The sequence below is a fragment of the Eschrichtius robustus genome, chromosome 7 (genome assembly GCF_028021215.1).
Source record: "Eschrichtius robustus isolate mEscRob2 chromosome 7, mEscRob2.pri, whole genome shotgun sequence".
Lineage (NCBI taxonomy): Eukaryota > Metazoa > Chordata > Mammalia > Artiodactyla > Eschrichtiidae > Eschrichtius > Eschrichtius robustus.
The window spans coordinates 124,421,414-124,447,003 of NC_090830.1; the positions used below are offsets into that span (position 1 = coordinate 124,421,414).

Here is a 25,590-nt window from a genome sequence, read left to right on the forward strand (position 1 = left end):
ACATCTTAGAATGAAGAAATGTAGTATGTATCCTCTGCTACACATAACTTTTGTCATTTAACAATATAACCTGAATATCTTTGCATTTCAGAGCTTCTTTATTCCTTTTTTTTTTTTTTTTACAGGTATAGAGTATTTCATAGAATGATTGTACCCTAGGTTGTTTAGACCATATAAATAACACTTGCTTTTATTTAGTCCTTGAAACTTTGTATATAGATTACTTTTTATGTGTTGAAGGTATAACTACAGTATAAATTCCAAATGGGATTACTGGCTTAATGGTAATCACATTTGTAATTTTTATAGCTTTTATCAGAAAGTACAGTTTTAGCGCAATGTTTTTCCAACTGCAGGAAGAGTGTGTTGTCAAACTTTGGATCATTGACATCTTGAATAAGAAAAGGTCAAGAATATTTTACTATGTTTAAGGGACATATGTTTCTCTTTTCCTGCACTCTTCGTGTTCTTTGCCTACTTTTCTATGAGATTGTTGATTTTTTTAATCTTTATTTCTAGAAATTCTTTATACTTAGGGAGATTAGCCTTCTTTTTCCTCTGGTATGAGTTGTAAATATGTCTTCCAGCTTGCTGTTGATTCTTCATTTATTTTTCTTTTAATATGAAGATGTTGTTTATGTTTAATGTAGTCAAATCTCTCAAATTTCTTTTATGGCTTCTGGAATTTGAGTTCAGAGTTAGAAAGACTGCCTACTCCAGATGTTGACACCCTGTGTATACCCTTTCTATCCTGACTCTCCAGTGAGGCTCTGATTACTTTGTCCAATCAAACATGGTTGGAGTGATGCTTTGCCAGTTTGCGGCCTAGTCCTTAATTAAGCTGGCAGTTATTCTTCCATCTTGGAAGCTCACTATGAAACACTCCTTGGAACCCAGCCACTGTGTATTAAAGCAGCCCCAGCTGAGAGGCCCATATCAGGGAGAACCAACACCACCAGACAATGGCTTCAACTGAGTTTCCAGTCATCTCCAGCTGAGGCAGAATATCTAGGTGGCTAGACCTTTCAGCCCAGGTGAGCTCTCAATTGAGCCTCCAGTTGATTGCAGCCATCCCAGCACACAGGCAACATCAAGTGGGGCAGAACTTTCTGGATAACAAACATAACTGTGAGAGATAATGCATTGTTACTTTAAGCCACTAAATTATTACACACCACCTCAAAAAACTTAGTGGCTTAAAATAAGAAAAATCATTTGTTTGCTTACAATTTGGGCAGCACTCATCAGGATGGCACATCTCTTCACTACATGGCATCAGCTGTAGCGGCTCCACTGGGGTTGGAGAATCCTCTTGAAAGAGGGCCAATGACAGGCTGGCCGTTGGCTAAGAGCTCAGTTGGCCGTTGGCTAAGGACTCAGTTTTCCTGCATGTGAGCCTATTCATGTGACTGCTAGTTTTTCTGATAGCATGGTAGATGAGTTTTTTTTTTTTAATTTTATTTATTTATTTATTTACGGCTGCATTGGGTCTTCATTGCTGCGCACAGGCTTTCTCTAGCTGTGGCGAGCGGGGGCTACTCTTCGTTGCCGCGTGTGGGCTTCTCATTGCGGTGGCTTCTCTTGTTGCGGAGCATGGGCTCTAGGTGCACAGGCTTCAGTAGTTGTAGCTCACGGGCTGTAGAGCGCAAGCTCAGTAGTTGTGGCGCACGGGCTTAGTTGCTCCGCGGCACGTGGGATCTTCCCGGAGCAGGGCTTGAACCCTTGTCCCCTGCATTGGCAGATGGAGTCTTAACCACTGCGCCACTAGGGAAGCCCGAGTTTTGAGAGGGAAGAAGTGGCAGCTGCAATTCCTCTTAAAGGCTTGGCCTATAATTTTCACAGTATCACCTCCCCTGTACTATATGGGCAATAGGAGTCACAGGACCAGCTCATATTCGAAGGTATGGAAAAATAGATTGTTTTCTTTATGGAAGAAGTGATTAAAATTTTTTGAATATCTTTAATCTACCACACATTTAAAAATATTTAATCCAATTTTATCTTTCTCTAGATGGCTCTTAGGTTATCCCAACACTATTTATTGATAAATTCTTTTAATATTTTGAGATGCTCTTATTACCACTTCTTAGCATTTATTCTGAATTCCCATGATTTCTTTGCTTTCTGCTTGCTTCCATTAGCCTGTCTGTCCATCCACCACCACCACATTGAGGCCTTATAATAGTTTCTCTCTGGTAGGCTAGCTACCTCTCATTCTTATGCTTCTATAATTTTATTGCATATTCTTACATAATTATTTTTATAAATAGATTTTATAGTCAGTTTGTCACATTCTGGAGAAAAATGACTATTGGTATGGTTATTGAGATTGAATTAAAATTATAAATTAATTTAGGTAGAACTGTTACTTTTATGATTTTGAGTCTTCCTGTTCAAGAACGTAGTATATCTTATCATCTGTTCTACTTTTGTGTCCTTAAGGAATGTTTTAAAGCTTTTTTCTAGTAGATTCTACATATTTTAAGTTCATAAACACAGACACACACAGATATGTGCAAATATAAAGATTATTGATTTATATTTATTAATTTAACATCTTTATGCTGTATTGAATTATCTTATTGTTTGTAATAGTGTTTCAGTCCATGCTTATGGGTTTCCAGGTGTACAGTCACATTAGCTGCAAATAGGTTTATTTTTTCTTTTCTAATATTTATACCTTCGATTTATTTCTTTTGCCTAATTATACTGGCTAACATCTGCAGTACAATGTTAATAGTGGTGGTGGTGATGGTGGACATCCTTGTCTTGTTCCTGACTTTGGTGGAAACCTCTTCAATTATTTCCCATTAAGTAATACGCTTTGTGGCTTTTGGGCTGATTCATTAATCTATCCATCCATGAAATTATATTAAATTATAGTTCTATTTTATTGAGTATTTTTATTAAGAATTTGTGTTGAATTTGTATCAAATGTCTTTAAGATCTGTGTAACTATGACATTTTCTTCTTAAATTAAGCAATATGTTACATTGTAATAACATACTTTCTAATAACTAACCATCCCTACAATCTTGTGATAAATCTCCATGATCATGATAAATTATTATTTTAATGTGTTACTGGATTCTGTGTGCTTGCTTAATTCAGAGTTTTTCATCAACACCTGTAAGTGATATTGGTCTATAGTTTTCTTTCTGTGCATGTAGTCTTTTTCAACCTTTAGCATTAATATTATACTCACTTCATCAATAAGATTTGGAAGTATTCCTTCTCGTGCTCTGCTCTGGAACGTCTAAATACTATTGGAATTTCTGTTATTTAAAGGTTTGGTAGAATTCCTCTGCGAAAATGTCTGGACTGTTGCCTTTTGGAGGGCTAACTCAGACAGTTTTTCTTCTTCTGTGGAAATTGTCAGTTTAGACTATCTGCAAGAATTATCTATTTTAACCAGATTATTAACCTTATTTTCATAAAAATCTGAATACATTTAAACTCATAAAGAGTTTGTTCATTTACCAAAGTGGTATTAAGCTAGAGCTAAATAACAAGAGTATAAATAGGAAAATTAAGCAATACATTCTAAATAACCCATGGGTCCTAGATAACGTTATAACAGAAATTAAATAGTGTTTTGGATTGACTGATAAATAAAATACTACATATCAAAATTTCGTGGCATGCAGCTGAGCAATGCTTACCAAGAAAGTGATAGTTTTGAATACTTTCATCATAAAAGATGGAAAGCTGAAAATCAGTGACATAAGTCTCCATATCAAAAAGTTAGGGAAATCACAAAATTAAAGTCAAATAAAATGGATGGAATAAAATAAAAATGTAAAAGTAGGAATTAATGAAATAGAAAATAAAATACAGTAAGAAGATCAGTGAATCCCTAAGTTGATTCTTTGAAAAAATCAACTTGATAAACTTCAAGGAAGACACAAGAAGTCCACAGGGTCTTCACACACATGGTTCTCTCCACCAAAAATGCTGACTTTACTCAGGGTTCTTTTCTGTTCATTAGTCAGTAGCTATTTATCTTTCAGATTATAGTTCAAACGTCACTTCCTTAACAAAGATTTACCTCGCCCTTCCGAATAATTTAGATTCTCCTCTTGAATTCATTCATCAGTAAATTTGGGTTCCATTTTAAGTAAGATAGGAAGCCATTCGATTTTATGCAGGAATTAAATGATATGATTTATATCTTTAAAAGATTGCTTTGTATTCCCCAAAGTGATCTGTAGATTCAACACAATCCATGTTAGAACAAATTGGCAAGATGATTCTAAAATTCATGTGAAAATGCAAAGGACCCAAAATAGCCAAATTAGTCTTGAAAAAGAACCAAGTGTGAGTACACGTGCTTCCTGATTTCAAAACTTACTACAAAGCTGCAGTAACCAAGATAGTGTCATACTGGCAAATGATAGACCTATAGATCACTGGAATAGGATTGAGGGTTGAGAAATTACTCTTAGACTTGTGATTGATTGCTTTTTGACAAAGTTGCTAAGACAATTCAATTGTGGAAAAATGGCTTTTCGACAAGTTGTGCTGGGACAACTGGATATCCAGATGCAAAAGGAAGAATTTGGATCCTTACCTCAACACCATATAAAAAATTTAACTCAAAATGGGTCATAGACAAAAATTATAAGAGCTAAAACTATAAAACTCTTAGAAGAAAACAGGAATAAATCTTGATTACCTTGAGTTAGGTAATGATTTTTTAGATATACCACCTAAAGCACAAGTAATAACAGAAAAAAGTAATACTTTGGACTCCATCAAAATGGAAAAATTTTGCACTTCAGAACACACCATCAAGAAAGTGAAAAGGCAGTCCACAAAACTGGAGGAAAATATGTGCAAGTCACATATCTGATAAGGGTATAATGACCAGAAAATATAAAGAATCTTTACAACTCAATGATAAGACAAATAATCCAGTTTAAAAATGGGCAAAGGCTTTGACTAGACATTTCTCCAAAAAATATATATGAATGGCCAATGAGCACATTAAAAATGCTCACCATCAAGGCCGTTTGGGAAATTCAAGTCAAAACCACAATGAGACTGGGGGGCATGGATCCCAGTGGCTACAGAGTTTCTGTTTGGGGTGATGAAAGATACTGGAAATACATAGAGATGATTGTCATACAACATTGTGAATGTAATTAATGCCATTGAATTTTATGCTCAAAGGGAGTTAAGATGGCAGATTTTGGTATGTATATTTTACCACAGTGAAAAAGTAGTAAACGTACACATATGCAATAAAATACCATTTCAGTCTCACTAGGATGGCTACAATGCAAAAGGCAGACAAAAACAAGTGTTAGCAAGGATGTGGAGAAATTGGACGTTTTTGATGGGAATTTAAATGGTACAACTATTTTGGAAAGCAGTTGTAAGTTTCTCGAAATGTTAAACATAGAGTTACTACATGACCCAGCAATTCCACTCCTCAGTATCTGTCCAAGGAAAATGAAAAAAATTATCCACACAAAGATGTATATGTGAATGTTCATAGCAGCCTTCTTCATAATAGCCAGAAAAGTGAAAACAATTCAATTACCCATCTACTAGTTAAGGAATAAAGAAAATGATAATGAATGAAGCCAGACACAAAATAAATATTGTATGCTTATGTTTACATGAAATGTGCAGAAAAGGCAAGTAGGTAGAGACTACCTAGGCCTAAATGTGAGAATGAAGAATGACTGAAAATGGGCAAGAGGTTGCTTTTTGGGTGATGGAAATGTTCTAATATTAGGTATTGTGGTGATGGTTGCACAACTCCCTAAATATATTAAAATTCATTGAATTGTACATTATGGGGAATTTTATGATATGTATATTACATTGCAGTAAAATTGTTAAAATAAAATAAAATCAGAAAGCTTTAGCTACTGAGTGGAGAATTGATTATAGGGGAATAAAAAGCAAAAATAGGGAGACCAATTTGTAGACTAGAGTAGTAGCCCATTTAAGAGATGATAGTGGTTTGGACTAAGTAGGTGGTAGTAGAGATGGAGAGACAGAGGTAAATTAAGGAGTTGTTTTAGAGGAAGAGTGTATAGTACTTGTTGAGAGAGTGAATGTAATGGGTGAGGGAAAGAGAAAGACTGGGTCTCACTATACCACCCACAGTTTTATCTTCAACAGCCGGGTATATGGTGGTACCATAACCTGAAATGATAAGAACTAGGAGAGAAAAAATTCAGAGAGGGGAGTTAGGCAGCAATCAAAAACATCATTTGGATTTGTTACATTTGATATGCCCAGTGGACGTTCAAGGGGAGAGGTCATATAGGCAGTTGGACATAAAGTCAGTTGGATGTATAGGTCTGGATTTCCAGAGAGAAAGGTCTGGGCTAAATATGTAAGTTTGCAAATTATTGCCATAAAAATGGTATTTAAGCCCTAGGACTGGGTGAATGTTAAATGTTGTTTACCAGGGGTTGTTATAAGAGCAGAGGTCAGAATGTCTTTGGGGAGCTAACTCACAGCTCAGTGAGCAAGTATTCTCAAACACAAAGAAGTGGGAATACACAAACTGTGCTAACTTTCACCACCAGATGGAGCATAGCTGGTTAGAAAAGGCCTCACCAAATAGGCGCCATCTGAGCTATCAAGAATGAGCAGGCGTTTGCTCAAGTGGAGAAATTGGTTAGGGTGTTATTCAATGTCAATATAGGTAGAGGAAATAGCATTGGAAAATACTGGAAGATGTAAAATACCCATTGTTTTAAAAATACTGAAACATCCAATGTGGAAGTGTGAGTTGAAAGATGAAGTGAAAAGATACTTCTGTGTCTGATTAAAGAAGTTATGACAGGCAGAACAAAAATTGGAAACAGAATCGGAAAAATCATTTAAGGCAGTATAGTCTTTGGAAAGTGGTTATCTCAATTATTCCTTATGAAATTATAATGCCATTTCTCCTGCTTTTTATAAGGATCTAACTAGAGCAAAATATCCATATATATATATAAAGCATCAGAGTAACATGCTTTTTTTCACTTTTCAAGAAAAATGCCTATAGTTGCCAATATTATTACATTGAAACAAGTTCTTTCAAATTTATTTTTCCTGTTTTTATGTACTTAAATCAAAAGATAGTAACTGGTCTATCATTAACTATCGAGAGTATTTTAATGACAAACCTACCTTCTCAACCTTTTATAATTTTTCTGCAACCTATGCTGAATATCTAGCTGAAATTCCTTGCTAAATGCACTATACCATTTTCTTTTACCCTAATTATGTTTAAACTCTATGTTCCTTGGATGCCAGATGTTTCTTAGTTGATTTCCATATGCAGATTTCCAGTAGCCCCAGAAACTGGTCATTGCTAGCATCAAAGCCAGTTAGAGTTTACTCAATCCTGTTCTTTACTAACGATTTTTCTACTCACAGGGTGCTAAGACAAAACTTTCCATCTCTTTCCTTGCATATTCATCTCAGACATAGCCTAATTTCTTTGTGTACACTTAGAAATATCTCTTAATTAAATAAAATTGCTAAAAAAGCAGTTATAAATCATTTTGAAGTGGCTGTAAGTTGTGGGAAATTATTGACATAGTATTTCAAACAATATACAGCTCTTTAGGTTTGGCTCAGTTTTAAAGAAAATAATTCAGTGTAACATACAGATAACATTTAAAAGAATTGTAATAAACATTGCTGCTTTTTTTCCTGAACCTGTTAAACTCATTGTTTTAATGGAAAGTGTTTAAATACTCTTTATGTCAAGAATATATAAATTACACTATTCTAGAACATCAGATTTTGGAAAGTGATTTAAGTAGAGCATGTAATACATATTCATCTTTCTCTACTTAATGTTGAGTTTAGAAAATGTATAATGCTAATGGGCTATCCACTTTCAAGTCATTTTGTTTACTAAGCTAGAACTGAGATCTGAGCAATTATGTGTGTAGTAAAACCTTTAAAACAGAATGCAGTGCATTAAAGAATGCTCATGTTCATTTGCAGTGAAGCAGACAATGGTGTCAGAATTTTGCCCTAACTAGGATCAAGTTGAGAAGCAAACTCTGTGTACATTGTTGCATTTATTATTATCTGAATGTCTGAAGGTTTAATGTTGTTGACATCTGGAGTGTTTTTCAACATTTTTATAATGTGGTTTACTCTCTTTTCATTGTCGATCACATAGCCATTTCCATTCCCACTAGTGTTTTCCAAGTGTTAGAAACCTTTTTCCTTTCTGCATGTTAATGACATCTGCTTGCCACAGCTATATTTTTTTGCAAACATCCTAGATGTAGAACTCAGGTAGATTTAAAACAACTGTAAGTTATTTCTTTACATGTGTAGCACTTTCCATGTAGAGCATTTTTACAGATGATTAGACCATTAATATTGAGTACTGAAGAAGTTATGACTCTATCCTTCCATCTGACATTAAATTGAACAGTAGAGAAATGGCGAGCAAAATAAGAAATAGAAGGAATGTACACATATCTATGAATTGTGATGGTGGATACTGGGAAAAATGAATAGTTTAGGATAAAATTATGCCATGACTATAACATAATACATTAAAATGCCTTAAAGATTATTAACATGCTTATGATCTATAAAGCATAAGCTAAATTCTGCCAATAATGTCAAGGAAATGTTTGCAATGGTTATTAGTTACGTGAAGCTTGAGGAATATTTAAATGATATATTTAAAATCAATTACTCTTTGAGCAGTAGTCTTGGGCAAAAAATCCTTATCTTTCAAAAGGGCTACCTAGATCAGTATGGAGGTTATCATATTTATTCACAGTCTTTTATCATTATATCCTTGCTTTGTCACTGGATTGTTATTTGCTTAATGAAGAAAACACATTGAATTGTCATAGGGACTATATTTTAATATCTGGCCCTTTGACAGTAACTGTGTAGGAGCTCCAGACCTCACACAGCTGGTCTCGAATTCTCGTTGTACAAAGATGACTTTCAAAAGGAAAAAGGAAGTTTAACTTTTCTTTGTTATTTGAGTGTTTAGGATAAAATATTTCCTGGGCCTAGATCATCTGTACACACTTGTGGCTATGTTTTTGGCAATAATTTTTGACAAAGATTTAACATCTGTTATCAATTTTGTTTTTAACTTGGAATGACATTGTTTAGAATTCAATTTGTTTATGTAACACATAATCTTTTCCCAAAGTCTTTTGAATCAAAAATGTCAGAGTGGCTATTGATGAGAGATGAAGCTGTTAACCTTCCAATAGAAAGGTCAGGAGTCCATGGTCAGTAATAGTCTTATCAGACAGCTCCGTTTGGCAATACGCCATCTCCGTTGCTGCTGTTTATCATTTTCTGTGTGAAACTAAATTATAGCTGACATAGCTTTGCTGGTTCTCTGTAAAAAAAAGAAAAAAGCTCTAATATAGCAGTTTACTCTAGCGATGTGAAATTCGCAGTATAGAATATATTGTACTATAGCAAAATAAATGACTTCATTGTTGTGTTAGTTAAATCGAAAGTATTGACTCCACTCGACTTAAGAATAAATCTGAATGGAAAGAGTCTGATTGTTAAATGACTACAATCATTTCCTGCCATAGGCCACAAAAATTTAAAAGGTCTAAGTGCTTCTTTTAGACAGAGACGCAGAGCCTAATTTTACATGAATGCATGTCCTAACAAGATTAGTAGGCTTATTCTGGCATATGAATTGTACCTTTCATTCATGTGGAAGAGGCATGTAACTTCAGTGTCGTCCTATTTTCATCATGATCTTAAGTTCTTTGCTTTAGTACTTTGCTAGAAGTGTATGCATTTGCTAAAAGGTGTGTATTAACCTTTAATTGCCTAATTATTGTTTTTTGGTAGATATTTAATATTTTTTGTTTGTGCTTTCCATTATTTATGTTATAAATCCATTGCTTGCCCAATAAGTAAGTAAATATAAAAAGAAAATATACTCCTTTCATGGAGTGGGGAAGGGAGAAGAGGGATATTTGTAAACAGTAGTAGAATCTACTACAGTCTGTTTTCTCAGATGTAAGATCTTCCCTTCCATTCGTATATAACCTACACTCATTGCCCAGCTCTCTACTCCAGGAGGAACCTTAAAAGTCTCATCTAATTGTTTAACAACCTTGAGGTAAAAATGCAAGGTATCTAGCCCCCTTTCCCTCCACATTCAACACTCAGTGGTGAAATGGGACAGGATAACCATAATAAACACTTCCATTGAAAAGGGAAGAACAGAGGGCATACAGCAGTCCCTGATCATAGCATTTCTGAACTCCTGTTGGTCAAATGTTTTATCATCTTCTTCCCTATGAGTCAGAAGTCTTCACTTAGGTTTTCTGGGAACAACTCCCTAGTCCGTTGCTCATGACTCTTGACTCTGCCCTCTGGGGAATCCTTCTGTTACCACCATCTTGCTTCGTCATATGTGAAGAGGGCATTATAGAACCTACCTTCTTTGGAGTCTAAGTGTTGAGTCTAAAACCATGAAGGGTTTGGTACATTACTATACTTACACAGATACACATATATGGAAACACATATAGTTTATATATATATATATATATATATATATATATATATATATATATATATATATATATGTCCACACATACCCACGTGTATATATAGGCCTTGTACATGTGCACACATAGACACACACATGTTAAAATAACAGACTCTGAGAACTCTGGTTCAGAGACAGACTGTTCGCTCACACAGTAGCTTGAGTCACTTGCCTGTGCCTCGTTTTCCCGTAGGGTGACACAGTGAGAACCAGATGTATTCTGCACATGCAATGCAGTTTGCACCACAGGAGGAACTGTGAATCTTGGAGCTTCTATAAGGTAGCTGATACATGTGCCCCTCCCTTCCAGATCCAGATACGGAGAGAGGGACCTTTGCTCTGGAATGTAAGCAAATATTTCTGGGGGAGATGCCCCTGAATCTTCTCGGAGGCCCTCGTCTTTACCTTACAAACTTTGTTTTGCTATTTAATCATCCTTTAACCCAAGTTGCCAGTAATTTTTTTTCATAAAGTCTTGACTGTGCTTTGAAAATATCCACGGAGCACTGTCTCATGGCATTGAGACGTTTACTCAGCCTGTCTCCTGCCTGGAAGTTTGGGTGTCCAAAGATGGTCCTTTTTTTATGACTGCTTTCTTTAAATATAATTCGTACACTGTACAATTCACCCATTGAAAGTGTACAGTGCAGTGGCTTTTATGTATTCACATAATTGTACAACTGTCACCACAATTTCAGAATATTTTTATCACCCTAATAAGAAACCCCATATCCATGAAAAGTCACTCTCCATTCTCTCCCACCAAGCCCTAGGCAGTCACCTGTATTTTCTGTCTCTATGGATTTCCTATTCTGGACATTTCATATAAATGAAATCATACCATACCAGTTCTGATGTCTTTCACCTAACATCATATTTTTGGCATTCCTCCATGTTGTAGCATGTATCAGTACTTCATCCCTGTTTATTGTTGAAGAATATTAAATATGGTCTTTTTATTTTTCCAGCAATCATCGTCTCTTTACATCCAGGATGGTGGCACTTTTGACAGCACAAAACCCTTGAAAACTTAGTTGTTTTTGTTGTTGTTACTCTCTGTTTACTTGATTGCGGTCAGCTACACATGTGCCTACTCGCAGTTCTTTACCGGAAAGCCAGTGTCTGTCTGATCTCTCTCTCTCTCTCTCTCTCTCTCTCTCTCTCTCTCTCTCTCTCTCTCTCTCTCTCTCTCTCTGTCTGCCCCTATCTAATTATAGATACTTTGGGCTTATCAGGCTTTTTGGTATATATTTTTTACCTATGTTCCCTGAGACATTTTGCCCAACTGAATGGATTTACTGGGGACCAACTTAATCTAACCACAGACTTCAACAAAAGGCATGCATGTCACAGAATTTCTGACCTCTCTGTTTTCTCTTTCATCTTTTCCTGAAAACATGACAATTCTTTTCTGAGCTTGCTTCTTTATCGTATTAGCTTATTATTTTTAGCAGTAATAACTAGTTCACATTAGTAATATTGTCCTTTGAGAACTGGTTGTCCACAATCACATGTTGATTGTACATTAAATGGTTTGTTATACATTAAAAAAAAATGTTATGGATTTACCAACTGTTTTGACACTATATAACAAGGGTTTCCTTTTTCCAGCCTCCAAGTATACTGCCCTCTTATCACCTAGCTTTGAAGACAATGCTAAATATTTTACTTTCCTGTAGCAAGCCAACTTTTAGGTACCATTTTTTTTTTTTTTTTCTTTTTTGGTTATCAGTTTTTTCTTTAGTAACAACCCCCAAATCATAGTAGTTAACAAAACCACTCATACTGGATGACGGCGGGGACAGTTAACTATGGCCCTGCTCCAGGCAGCAGATTGACTCTGAGTCTGTTCCATGGTCTTGTCATCCTAAGACTTTTAACCACAGGGGCAACCCCCCATCTGAGAGGACGTGCTGTTCTTATGGCAGAGGGCAAACTGTGTAATTGCATTTAAGGTTCTGTTAGGACATGGCATATATCATGTCTGCACACATTTCATTGACCAAGGCAAGTAACATGATCAAGTCCAAAATCAATAGGTTGGGAAGAATACTCCCAGGACACATGAGGGGGAAGATTGGGTGGCAAGAGGAGTATTTGTGATCAATAATTCTATCTGCTGTGGAAAGAAAGAAAATATGAGCCTTTTTTCTCTGTATCAGTGAGCAACTCCCAGTTTTTAAGATATTCTGTGTGGTTTATTGTTATATTTGAGAGTCTTAAAAGAAAAACAATTCCGTTATATAATGGAGTTAAAGATTTATTTCAAATGTGGGCTGATAATATTGATGATGCAGCACTGAAAATTGATTATGAGAATCTGGAAAATCAGTATTTTTGAAATTTGTTTTAGCTTCTAAATCAAGCACAGTATGATTCTGTTTCATAAAGTAATTTGTCTGACACCCATTAAAAAACAGTAGCTCATTTGCCATTTTAGAATATTACAAATGCTTGAATGTGTTCCATTCTGTAAACTTCATGGAGCAAAGAGTTTGGTATGGGGATACATAAGTGATCTGAATTCCATTTTTATTCCACAGTTTATCAGCAAATCAAGTGACAGATTACTAACAGGTTTCTTGTAGTAGTACATCTCTAAGTAGTAAACCATGTATCAGTGTTCCAATGTTTAAAGCTTTTCCTTTATGTTGAAAAATAATATGACCTTAAAGTAAAATTTGAAAATAACACAAAACAAATCATAATAGTCTCATCACTTTACCACAAATGTCTACTCACATATGTACCTAATATGTTGTTAGGATCATTGTATATATGGAAATTTACATTATTTCTTAATCAACATTATATCATAAACGTTTCCAACACATCTCTATTTTAATGACAGTGTTAACAATTATATCTAAAATTTACATTGAAAGAAAATTAGTATCAGCACTTTCTTGTAATCATTCTGAGATTATTGTAAAATGGGTAATTTTATCCTATAAAATAGATATTTTGCTCATACGTATTATCATTATTTTACAAAGAAGATTTAATTGATTGTCTTATCTTCCCCTCCCCAGGTAGTATGTGATTATTTTATTCAGAAATATATATATTTTATTTAATCTATTTAAATAACCCAAGAGAGATTGGTTTTCATACTGTGCTATGAAATAAACTCTAAAATGTATAATTTGGTCAGTAAGATTTCAAATATCTTTGTTTTTGCTGTATTTATATCAGCTGTACCATGATTCATATTTACTTTTATTGGTTCAGAATGAATAAAACTATACTTTCATATGACTGTGAGTGATTTATAATGCTTCCTGGAAGAGGAAGAAACAGCCCATCTTTAATATCTGAATGCAAAAAATGCCTCAAGATTCTAAATACTATATATAGTCATATATGAATTATATATCATAAATAAAATGTTACCTACTTCATATCCCCCCTTAAATATTACATATTATATAATTGATTTGCTTTTATTATAAACAAAAGCTAAGTGTTAGCTGATTTTTAGGCCCTTTTCTTGTTTTTCCTGGGGAAATTTCACTTTTGCTTCCATAAACTTTTAAGGATTCTGAAATTTTGAATTAGATGAAGAGTCTTAGGTAGTGTGAATCTGGATGTGTCTTAATTTGCATTTCCTCACCAGGAACCCTAGGATCAGAAAGTAATTCCTCCGTAATCCTATTTTCATGAAATCCCCTAGTTGCCCAAAGAGGTCACCAGGCGATTGATGGCTCCAAATCAAAGCAGAGTTCTTAGAAGTTAAATGTCATCGTTCTTGAGCCATCTTTCCTTTTCAAGTCTCTAATCGTGGATGCTTAGCAACTCTTTCTTTGATTAAAAAAATACAAATCTTTTCTTCATTAGTTATTTATTAAGTGAAGGACTATATCTGTTGAGGTTTAATCTGTAAAAATTAAACTTAAATTAATCTGTATAAATCAATCAATAAATCAGAAGTATGTAGCTTGATGCATTGTCACAGAATGAAGACTCCTGTGTAACCATCATCCATATACATTTTTAAAAAAATTTATTTATTTAATTTATTTATTTTTGGCTGCGTTGGGTCTTCGTTGCTGCGTGCGGGCTTTCTCTAGTTGCAGCAAGCGGGGACTACTCTTCGTTGCGGTGCGCGGGCTTCTCATTGCGGTGACTTCTCTTGTTGCGGAGCATGGGCTCTAGGCGCGCGGGCGTCAGTAGTTGTGGCTCGCGGGCTTTGTTGCTCCGTGGCATGTGGGGTCCTCCCGGACCAGGGATCAAGCCCGTGTCCCCTGCATTGGCAGGCGGATTCTTAACCGTTGTGCCACCGGGAAAGCCCCATCCATATACATTTACATAAAGAATTGTACCACAGAATGTCCACTCAGCCCCTTCCCAAGCACAGTCGTCTTCAAAATAATGACTATTCCAACATTTTAATTAAAATCATCTCTGGCTACTCTGGGCATTTGAAAAAAATTTCCCCTTCCTTCATCCCTCCTTTTTTTTTTTTTTTTTTTAATTTAAAATGGGTCAAATATGAGACACTGATATAATCTATGTAATATCATCCATTTCCAAATGGAAAATCTCAAGCATAAATGAAATGTTTTTACTTTGTCTAAATAGAGACCACCATGAGATTTGTAATATTATGTTTTATCTAGTAAAAATAGCTATTAAAAACTGCCGTACTACCTTTTTTTGGTACTCTATTCATTTTTAGATTTAAATTATTATTTGGTTAATATGTTAAGAAAATTATTAAAGCAAGAGTGAACAGCTCAATTTTTATGCAAAAAAACCAGGTTTTTTTTTCCATTTCCTTGAACACTTATACATCACACTCTTACTCATTTTATTTAGTAGGCAGAGCAATTTTTTATTTTCCTTTAAGATTCAGCTGTCACAATATTTGATTCATTTGCATCTTTCTTTAATTAATTTTTTTAAAAGAAATTTATTTATTTATTTTTGGCTGCGTTGGGTCTTCCTTGCAGAGCGCAGGCTTTCTCTAGTTGCGGCGAGCAGGGACTACTCTTCCGTTGTGGTGCGCAGGCTTCTCATTGCGGTGGCTTCTCTTGTTGCGGAGCACGGGCTCTAGGCGCACGGGCTTCAGTAGTTGTGGCACACGGGCTCTAGAGGGCAGGCTCAGTAGCTGTGGCACACGGGCTTAGTGGGATCTTCCCGGACCAGGGCTCGAACCCGTGTTCCCTGCATTGACAGGCGGATTCTTAACCACTCTACCACCAGGGAAGTCCTGAATCTTTTTAGACATGAAAAAAGCAATATGGCTGTTGAGATTTTTATATTTATGACTCAGCATTTTATGAATTGATTTATTGTTCACTTGAAATGTTACAATTTGCTCTCAATTTGAAAGGTTAGATTTAATTATAATGACGCATCAAGGATTGATAATTAGAATTTGAAATCAAAATGTCAGTATATTTATTGTGAAGCTACTTGAATGGGGTGAGAATTTCACTAGTATATCTGACAGTCAGTGATCATGAGTACTCCAGCACAGTTCTAGAGATAACACCGTCTTTAAGTTCTCCTTCAGTTTTTTTTCTCTCTGTGATCTCATAACTAGAAAACAGATATGAGTTATAAGTGCTATTAGGAACAGTGTTAATAGTTTATATTTACATTGTGCTTGTATTTGGAAAAGAGTCACACCTGAATTACCTATTATTCTAATTTGAGTTAATAGGCGTAGGTTACCATTTAAATATATGTCCAAATACTATTTTCAACACATAGTAAACACAAAGGCATTCATAAATAAATAAAAAGAGCAACAAATGGAAGGTATTTATGCTTTTTTCTGTCTTAATGATGTCACCTAACACTTTATAGTAGAGAAAATGGGCTAATATAAAGGAGTAGAAGGAACAGTCATATTCAGTGAGTGGGCAGATTTACTTGACTTGAATTGGGGAAAAGGTAGCACTAGGATAGTATTGGATACCTGTGAGTGTCATATGAATTGACGTTTAACATGATAGGCAATAGGAAATAAGATTGTATGTGAAAAATTTCTTTGTCAACCTTTAAGGTAGTATGAAGTAATTAGTTAATATTATTAATCCAGTTATTTTTTAGAATATTAGTTTAAATATTATTATTCTTAATATGTAATATTAAAAATAATACATCTCAGAGATCCACAAAGCCTGACAAGTGATTTCTTGAAGTTAGTTTCATTATGTAATCTGAAAATATAGCAGTGAAATTTTTGTACCCATGCATGATTTTATAGCATCATGCATTGGTCACTTGGAGAATACTGATTCACTGAGTTATGCAGGTCTTCTAAATATTGACCCATTTCATTTTATAATATCAAAAAATATCACCACCAATATACTAAAAATAGTCTTTAAGTGTTGGGAAGCTGTAAGTGTATGATATAATTTTCCCCAAATGATAAAATTTTCTTAAATCTCTTGTTTTATTATTGCCAACACATACAGTCAGTTATCTTCCTTTGAAGTGACAGGCAGACTTTTGTTCCTTTTTGGGAAAATGTCTACAAAATAGCCAGTCTGAATAGTTTGTCTTCAGTCATTCTTCAAGGAGAAATGGTGCTCCATGAGAAAGGCTGCTAGATCAGATTGCAACTCAGTCACACAGGTGCATTTCTGGGAGACCTTTCATTATGCAGCAGAAATGCTGTGTGCATACTTCCCATTTTATGCGCTCAAGAGTTGACATTTTAAAAAATTAATGATTTTTACTGTTACATCAAGGAAAATTTTAAGTGAACTTGTTTTTTTTTTTTTTTTCATTGCTCTGCAAGGGCTTGGCAGTGAAATTCCATGACTACTAGTAGTTTGGAGCCACTGTGATTTGTGCTAAGGTCCCAGCAGTTTTACCCACCATTGCTCTTGCACCGTCAGTGCAAATGTCCATACAGTGCAAAAGGCAAATGACATTCTAGAATTACTGTTAAAATAGTTCTGAGTTAGTGGTCGCCCAGAAGCGTTCTGTAGAACTTCCTGGAATCTGTAATCCACACTACTGTTGCTGTATATCAATTTGCTAATTGTGTTTGTTTGTTTTTGTTTTAAATGCTTTTTTATTTTATTTTTTTAATAGCTCTTTATTGGAGTATAATTGCTTCACAATACTGTTTCAGTTTCTGTTGCACAACAAAGCGAATCAGCCATATGCATACACATGTCCCCATATCCCCTCCTTCTTGAGCCTCCCATCCTCCCTATCCCACCCCTCTAGGTCATCGCAAAGCACTGAGCTGATCTCCCTGTGCTACGCTGCTGCTTCCCACCAGCCAACTATTTTACATTCGGTAGTGTATATATGTCAACGCTACTCTCACTTCGCCCCAGCTTCCCTCTCCCACCCCATGTCCTCAAGCCCATTCTCTATGTCTACCTCTTTATTCCTGCCCTGCAACTAGGTTCATCAGTACCAGTTTTTTTTTTTGTTTTGTTTTGTTTTTAGATTCCATATATGTGCGTTAGCATACAGTATTTGTTTTTCTCTTTCTGACTTACTGCACTCTGTATGACAGACTCTAGGTCCATCCACTTCACTACAAATAACTCAATTTCATTTCTTTTCATGGTTGAGTAATATTCCATTGTATATATGTGCCACATCTTCTTTATCCATTCATCTGTTGATGGACATTTAGGTTGGTTCCATATCCTGGCTATTGTAAATAGTGCTGCAGTGAACATTGTGGTACATGTCTCTTTTTGAATTATGGTTTTCTCAGGGTATATGCCCAGTAGTGGGATTGCTGGGTCGTATGGTAGTTCTAGTTTTAGTTTTTTAAGGAACCTCCATACTGTTCTCCATAGTGGTTGTATCAGTTCACATTCTCACCAACAGTACAGGAGGGTTCCCTTTTCACCACACCCTTTCCAGCATTTATTGTTTCTAGATTTTTTGTTAATGGCTATTCTGACCAGCATGAGGTGATACCTCATTGTAGTTTTGATTTGCATTTCTCTGATAATTAGTGATGTTGAGCATCTTTTCATGTGCCTCTTGGCCATCTGTATGTCTTCCTTGGTGAAATGTCTATTTAGGTCTTCTGCCCATTTTTTAATTGGATTGTTTGTTTTTTTTTTTGATATTGAGCTCCATGAGCTGTTTGTATATTTTGGAGATTAATCCTTTGTCTGTTGTTTCATTTGCAAATATTTTCTCCCATTCTGAGGGTTGTCTTTTTGTCTTGTTTATGGTTTCCTTTGCTGTGCAAAAGCTTTAAAAAAAGTCCCATTTGTTTATTTTTGTTTTTATTTCCATTACTCTAGGAGGTGGGTCAAAAAAAATCTTGCTGTGGTTTATGTAAAAGAGTGTTTTTCCTATGTTTTCCTCTAAGAGTTTTATAGTGTCTGGTCTTACATTTAAGTCTTTAATCCATTTGGAGTTTATTTTTGTGTACAGTGTTAGGTAGTGTTTTTAAAAATCAATTTTATTAAAATATAATTTATATACAATAAAGTACACCATTTTAGCTGCACAGTTTAGTGAATTTTAAGAAAGTGTGCGTTCATTTATCTGCCACCACAATAAAGATAAAAAATATTTTCATAACCTCAAAAGGTTCCCTTGTGCCTCTTCATAGTCTCTCCCCATTTCCATCTGCACCCCAAACCAGCACTGATGTGCTTTCTCTCACTATAAATTTTATTTTTCTTTCCTAGAGTTTCAGTAAATACAATCATACAGTACGTTTTCTTGTGGCTTCTTTCACCCAGCATAACAATCTTGAGATATATCAGTATTTTTGTATATGACACCCGTTCAGTCTCTTCTATTGCTGAATTGTATTTCAAAGCTGTTACGAATATTTGTTTACAATTTTTTTAGTGGACATTTGTTTTTATTACTCTTGCATAAATACCTAGGTGTGAAATTTCTGGATATTACTCTAAATGTCTGTTTTAACTTTATCAGAAGATGTCAAACTCTCTTCCAAAATGGCTGAACAATTTTATGTTCCACCAACAATACATGAGAACTCTAATTGTTCCACATCCTTGTCAACATGTAATACTGTCAGTCTTTTTAAGTTTAGTCATTATAGTGATTTTATAGTGGTTTTAATTTTCATTTTTGTTGGCTAATGATGTTGAACATCTTTTCACCTGTTTATCTACCATTTGTATAACTTCTTTGGTCAAGTTTGTCTTTAATCTGCTCATTAAATTATTTTTAATCTTATTGAGATGTAAGAGTTCTTCTTAATACATTCTATGCAAGTCTTTGTTAGGTTTATGCAATAAAAATATTTCTTCCAAGCCTAAAAGCTTGCTTTTTAATTTTCTTAGTGTCTTGCAAAATATATACAGTTTTTAATTTTGATGAGTTTTATGGATTTTTTTCTTTTATAGTTTGTGCTTTTTGTGTGTACCATTTAAGAAAACTTTGTTTATTCAAAGATCGCAAAAACATTTCTTCTATGTTTTTTTCTAGTTTATGGTTTTAGCTTTTATGTTTTGAGTCTGTGATCAGTTCAAGTTAATTTTGGAGTATGGTTTGACTATGCAAGGAAGAAAAAGGAAAGGCATTTTAAAATTTATTTATTTATTTATTTATTTATTTTTATTCTTATTTATTTATTTTTGGCTGTGTTGGGTCATTGTTGCTGCACGCGGGCTTTCTCTAGCTGTGACGAGCAGGGGCTACTCTTCATTGCGGTGCGCAGGCTCCTCATTGTGGTGGCTTCTCTTGTTGCAGAGCATGGGCTCTAGGCACACAGGCTTCAGTAGTTGTGGCAAGTGGGCTCAGTAGTTGTGGTTCGCGGGCTCTAGAGCGCAGGCTCAGTAGTTGTGGCGCACAGGCTTAGTTGCTCTGTGGCATGTGGGGTCTTCCTGGACCAGGGCTCAAACCTGTGTCCCCTGCATTGGCAGGCAGATTCTTATCCACTGTGCCACCAGGGAAGCCCCAGGAAAGGCATTTTTAAAGGGCTGAAAGTTCATAGTCTCGGATGAAAAAGATTAAGTTTACTGTCTGTCTTTCCTATGTTCATCTGCGCATAATATGTCATTTTCTTTGGATGTCTATGTTTGGGTATGTTTTTATTCACTGATTTATTTGTCCCTCATTTTGGGCAGTTTCCTGCTTCTTGGCCTGTCTAGTAAATTTGTATTTGATTCAAGATGTATATTTTACATTGTTAACTATCTGGGTTTTGTTTTTTTAATACATGATTTTTAAATAAGTGTTTAATAGGTGAGTTTTATTTTGGTAGGCAATTAAGTTACTTGTGCTTAGATTTAATTCTTTTGAGGCTTACTTTGAGCTTTATTAGAGCCGTCCAGAGTAGCCTGTTCTCTAGGATTCAGACCACTAAGGTATTGGCTTTCTGTGTTCTCTGCTGAGTACTCCGAGTTACTAGCAAAGACTCAGCACCCTGGCTGGTTGGAGCTCAAATGTCTTCCAGCCCTTTGTGAGTTCAGAAAACTGTGCAAGTCACTATTCTTTGGTCGTTCTTTGTCTGGCCTTATTCCTTATAGTAGTCAGTGGAAATTTAAAGATATTGACATTTGCAGCTCCTTTTCTGCATGCATCCCTGCTCTCCAGAATGAAGCCCTACAGCTGGCTACTTCAGCCTCCCTGAACTTAGGTCTTTTACTCCTGAAGTCGGCTCTCCTTTAGGATGTACTACTTCCTACTCCCCGGGCTGTGATATCCCACCAGACAGAGAACCAGGGCAATTGTTGGCTCACTTCATTTGTTTCTCTTCTCTGAGGAATCGTAGTACTGTTCTGCCTATTGTCCAATATCTAGAAGCAATTCTTTCATATATTCTGTCCACTTTTCTAATTGTTTCTGGCAGGAGGGTAAATCTGATCTCTGTAACTCAATCATAACCAGATGTGGAAATCTTAATTTGCTTTTAAATTTAAAAAATTGTTTTTCCAATTTGGTTTCTAAAATTGGTATCTAAAATATATATTATCAAAGATTTTTCTCTTCAATTGTGAGCTTTGTGCAGAAAGACTCTAAGTAATAAAGAATTGTAACATTTTGTAATATTTTTACATTTACCACAGTTGTCTCCTTATAATGCCTTGGATCACAGAGTTTTTCTAGATTCAATGCTGCTGTCTTGTTCACCAGGAAAAATAGCTCTGATCACTGGAAATAGAACAGGTTGTTAGTTTCCCTCTCCATTTGATGGTAGTAATTTGCCTTGCTTACTTGCAAATAACATGCTAGATCTTGATGATGGATTAGGCTTAACTCTAGAGGAATGTACAAACATAATTGCTAATAAGAGAAAGTTCTGTAGCTACACTTAGCAAATACATACATATATATAGAGAGAGAGAGAGAGAGAGAGAGAGAAAGAGAGAGAGAATATTTTAATGATACACCTTTACATAGATTAAATATTAACTCTCATCTTTATATTTCAAACATCTTTCATGGTAGAGCAGTGTCTTTCAGTATGTTATACAGAAATCCACAGGTAAAATATCAGTGGATCTCATTCATCAAAGTATTCAATTCCTTTATATTATGCTAACTTTTTCTAAATTTTTTTATCTTAATCTCTACAGACTGAGTTGCTATAAAACTTAGTTTTTCTAAATAAAAATTTGAGTGTCACGATCCTTACTACACTAGCAAGAAATTTACATACGTAATGGTTTGAATAAAAAATGGGAGGGAGACGCAAGAGGGAGGAGATATGGGGATATATGTAAATGTATAGCTCATTCACTATGTTATAAAGCAGAAACTAACACACGATTGTAATGCAGTTATACTCCAATAAAGATGTTAAAAAAAAATGGGAGGGAAAAACCATAAAACTAGGGTATTTTGACCTGAGTTTATCATATCCTCATGTGTTAAAAGTCCAAGATCCATTCTCTGACATTGGATGTTCTGGAATAAATTGAAATGTATTAGAGATGACAAGGATTGTCATTTTGCAAATGTACAATGTTGTGTTTTTCAGAAATATTTCTCACAGAGACTCTTTAATTGAGAGGCAAAAGTTCAGACAACAGTTATACACATTAGGCTTTGCATATTTGATTCTAGGAATGTGCATTTTCAGCATGGTACTCATAGAATCAGATGCACAGCTACCAAAACTGTTAATGAGAACTGCATGGTTAATTTAGTGCCACAATGAATATATATATATGTCCCTTCCTGCTCAATATTTTCAATTAAAAAAAAAAAACTGGTTAAGAAGTGTTCATATCTACTTTTCATTTTCAAAGTACAAGAGAATGTTATATTCTGTTAAAAATTAATGTTTAAGTAACAAATTTCAGAAATAAAATATTGACTTTTTGAAGTGCTTTTTGTGAAAATTTAACTTATGAAGAAGAAAACTCTTGGAATATGGTTGTAGCATTTCAAGCTTTTTTTTTCCTGCACTTGCAGTTATTATGCAAATATTATTGCTATTGCAAAAGACCTTTGTCATGAATTGCTTTGTAATGGAGCAAGGTTATTGAACACTCTTTTAAATAAATGTGTCTATGATAGTATTATACATAAGACCTGAAGATATATTGCTGGTGGTAAAAGACTAAACAAATGCACCCACCTTTTGTTGCCCTAAAGCACCAGAATTAAAGATGTTTATCCAAATGCTTTAAATCAATTTATTTTTATATTTTCTAGCCAGGCCTGTGGTAGTAAATATGAAACAATGATTGTACTCAGCTTTCTTCTTTAGCTGTCATGAAGATGGTGTCATAATGTTTAGAGATACGCTCTCTAACTGTCAGCATTTGTTATAGTTCAGTGATGCGTGAGAAAGTGTGAGGGACATTGTCTTCCTGCACTGCTAAGGGTATTAATGCAGGATGTTATTTCCCAATGACTTCTTTTCTATTTTTGTTTAATTTTATTCATTTATTTATTTATTTATTTATTTTTGGCTACGTTGGGTCTTTGTTGCTGTGCACAGGCTTTCTCCAGTTGTGGTGAGCGGGGGCTACTCTTTGTTGCGGTGCACGGGCTTCTCATTGTGGTGGCTTCTCTTGTTGTGGAGCACAGGCTCTAGGTGCGTGGGCTTCAGTAGGTGTGGCACGCAGGCTCAGTAGTTGTGGCGCACGGGCTTAGTTGTTATGCGACATGTGGGATCTTCCCGGACCAGGGCTCGAACCCGTGTCCCCTGCATTGGCAGGCGGATTCTTAACCACTGCGCCGCCAGGGAAGTGCCTCCCAATGACTTCTTACTCAAGGTCAGAATAATGAGAGATTCATCTGTATTTTTCATCAATTTGTTTATTAATCAATATGTTTTCCGTCTTAGCCTGTTTCCTTAAGTTTCTTAGGTACTCTTTAAATTTTAAGGCAAATATATATTGCAATTTAAAGAAGAACTCGTCATTTTTAACCTAGTTTTATTTTAAATAATCAACTATGGTTTCTCTATTTTTTAAATAAATAAAATGGCCTTTTTTTGTTCTTTTTGTTGCTACTTATGAAATATGACAGAGGTAGGATTCTAGATTTCTCTAATCTATTTAAATTCTCTTTCTGTTTGTGATTTCAATGAATAGGAAAAGTATTTTATAAAATAATAATCGTTATATGATAGCCAATCACTCATTCTATTTATTCAGTAATCATTTCTTATTTATATAGTGTTTTAAAGTTTAGAACTTGCTTTCACAGGCAATATGTATTTTCATCCTGATAACAATTCTGTGTGGTAGATATTTCAGAAAATGTTACCCCCATTTTACAGGTGAGGAAATTGAACTCAGGGATGTTAATACCCTAGGCTCAAACAGCTAGGCTTTTTGGCTCCAAATCCAGTATCTTTCCTTCTATTCCATTCATATTTGTTTATATTTATTGAGAATTTGAAGATTCCATAGCACTGTCATAAATACAACATTGTGTTTTTGTAGAATAACAAAGTTACCACTACTGGAATTAAATGTTTGTTGCTTCTGGATTAGTCTCTCTAAATCATCACCCTAAGTGGTGTCACCTCATTGCTCATGAAACTTCAGTGGCTCATTGCCAACCCTATTCCTCCTTCATATAACCATATGATATTTTCCAAGGGAAATATTTACTCAGATAAGAAATACCATTGTTTGTAGATTTTCATTTACTGTAGTTGATCTCATTTCACTGAGTAGAGTACATATTGATTACAAGTGTTGGCACAGGATAATTTCATTTTATTGGTTTAATAGAACCCAGCGTATGCTATTGGTTTAATGGCAACCATCTTTCCAGTTACAATCTACCTATCTGTCATAAATGGTCTTTAATTTTCCCCATAGCATTTTAGACTTTTTAAGGACATAATTTTCATTCAGAGTTATGCTATCCAACGGTATTATTCAAAGTAGGTTCTGTAAATCTTTTAAATTCTGTATTATTAGCAATGTCATATACATAAAGTAACTCCATTACTTATAACTACCCTTCTACAATGAAGCATCTAAAAGAGTAAAATGTATAATTTGGAAATCTGAACTCTGCTGTTTAAAAATCCTCAAGATCCATAAAGTAGCACCAAGAGGTAATTTGAAAACCGTACCTGAACTGTTAAGTTCTGTGTCAGAATTTTGATTTTGAAAGCTCCCTGTAGGCAAAAAAAAACAAGGATCATGAACACTACATGCTTATGTAGATACTTTTGGACAAAAGTTTATTATAACCATATATTGCAGTAGCTCATATGTGTGACAGTGAATTCAAAGTTATTACAAAAAATATGCATTCATAGCTTCAGCCATTTTAATTGTGATGTATGGGCAGTAACTAGATTTTTTTATTAATTAAAGATCTATAAAGTAAAGATGCATTGTATACCAATAATATATATTACTGTTACTAAGTAGAAGAATTTCCATTGTTGGAAGTTTGAAGTTTGGTTTTTTTTATTGTTTTGTTTTGTTTGTTTGTTTTTGGTTTTTTTTATGGAAACTTAAGTTCTTAAAAGGATTAGGTTCAGTGGAGTGCCCACAGGTTAAAGCTACACACTTTAGTTTTCTTAGCTTTTACTTTCAAAAAAATATGATTTGAACTTTTTGGAGGTAATGAATTCCTTAATAGTTTAAAATCTCAGTAGACAAAATTGAAAAAATTGCTCCAAACTTTCGTCTGATTTACTGTGTATAAATGGT

General features: G+C 34.8%; 1 protein-coding gene across 2 annotated transcripts in view; it reads left to right on the forward strand.

Moving 5' to 3' along the window:
• ATRNL1 (attractin like 1) overlaps window positions 1-25,590 on the forward strand; it is a 684,787-nt gene that overhangs the window by 332,369 nt on the left and 326,828 nt on the right. Inside the window, exons 26-27 of one of the 2 annotated variants that reach the window (XM_068549056.1) lie at window positions 10,725-10,811; window positions 11,500-11,633. The exons of the other annotated variant lie outside the window; for it this stretch is intronic. Coding sequence (XP_068405157.1) covers window positions 10,725-10,811; window positions 11,500-11,565 — 153 coding nt within the window. The 3' untranslated portion in view covers window positions 11,566-11,633. Of the gene's footprint in view, window positions 1-10,724; window positions 10,812-11,499; window positions 11,634-25,590 lie in introns of those variants that run through there. 2 annotated transcript variants of the gene reach the window in all.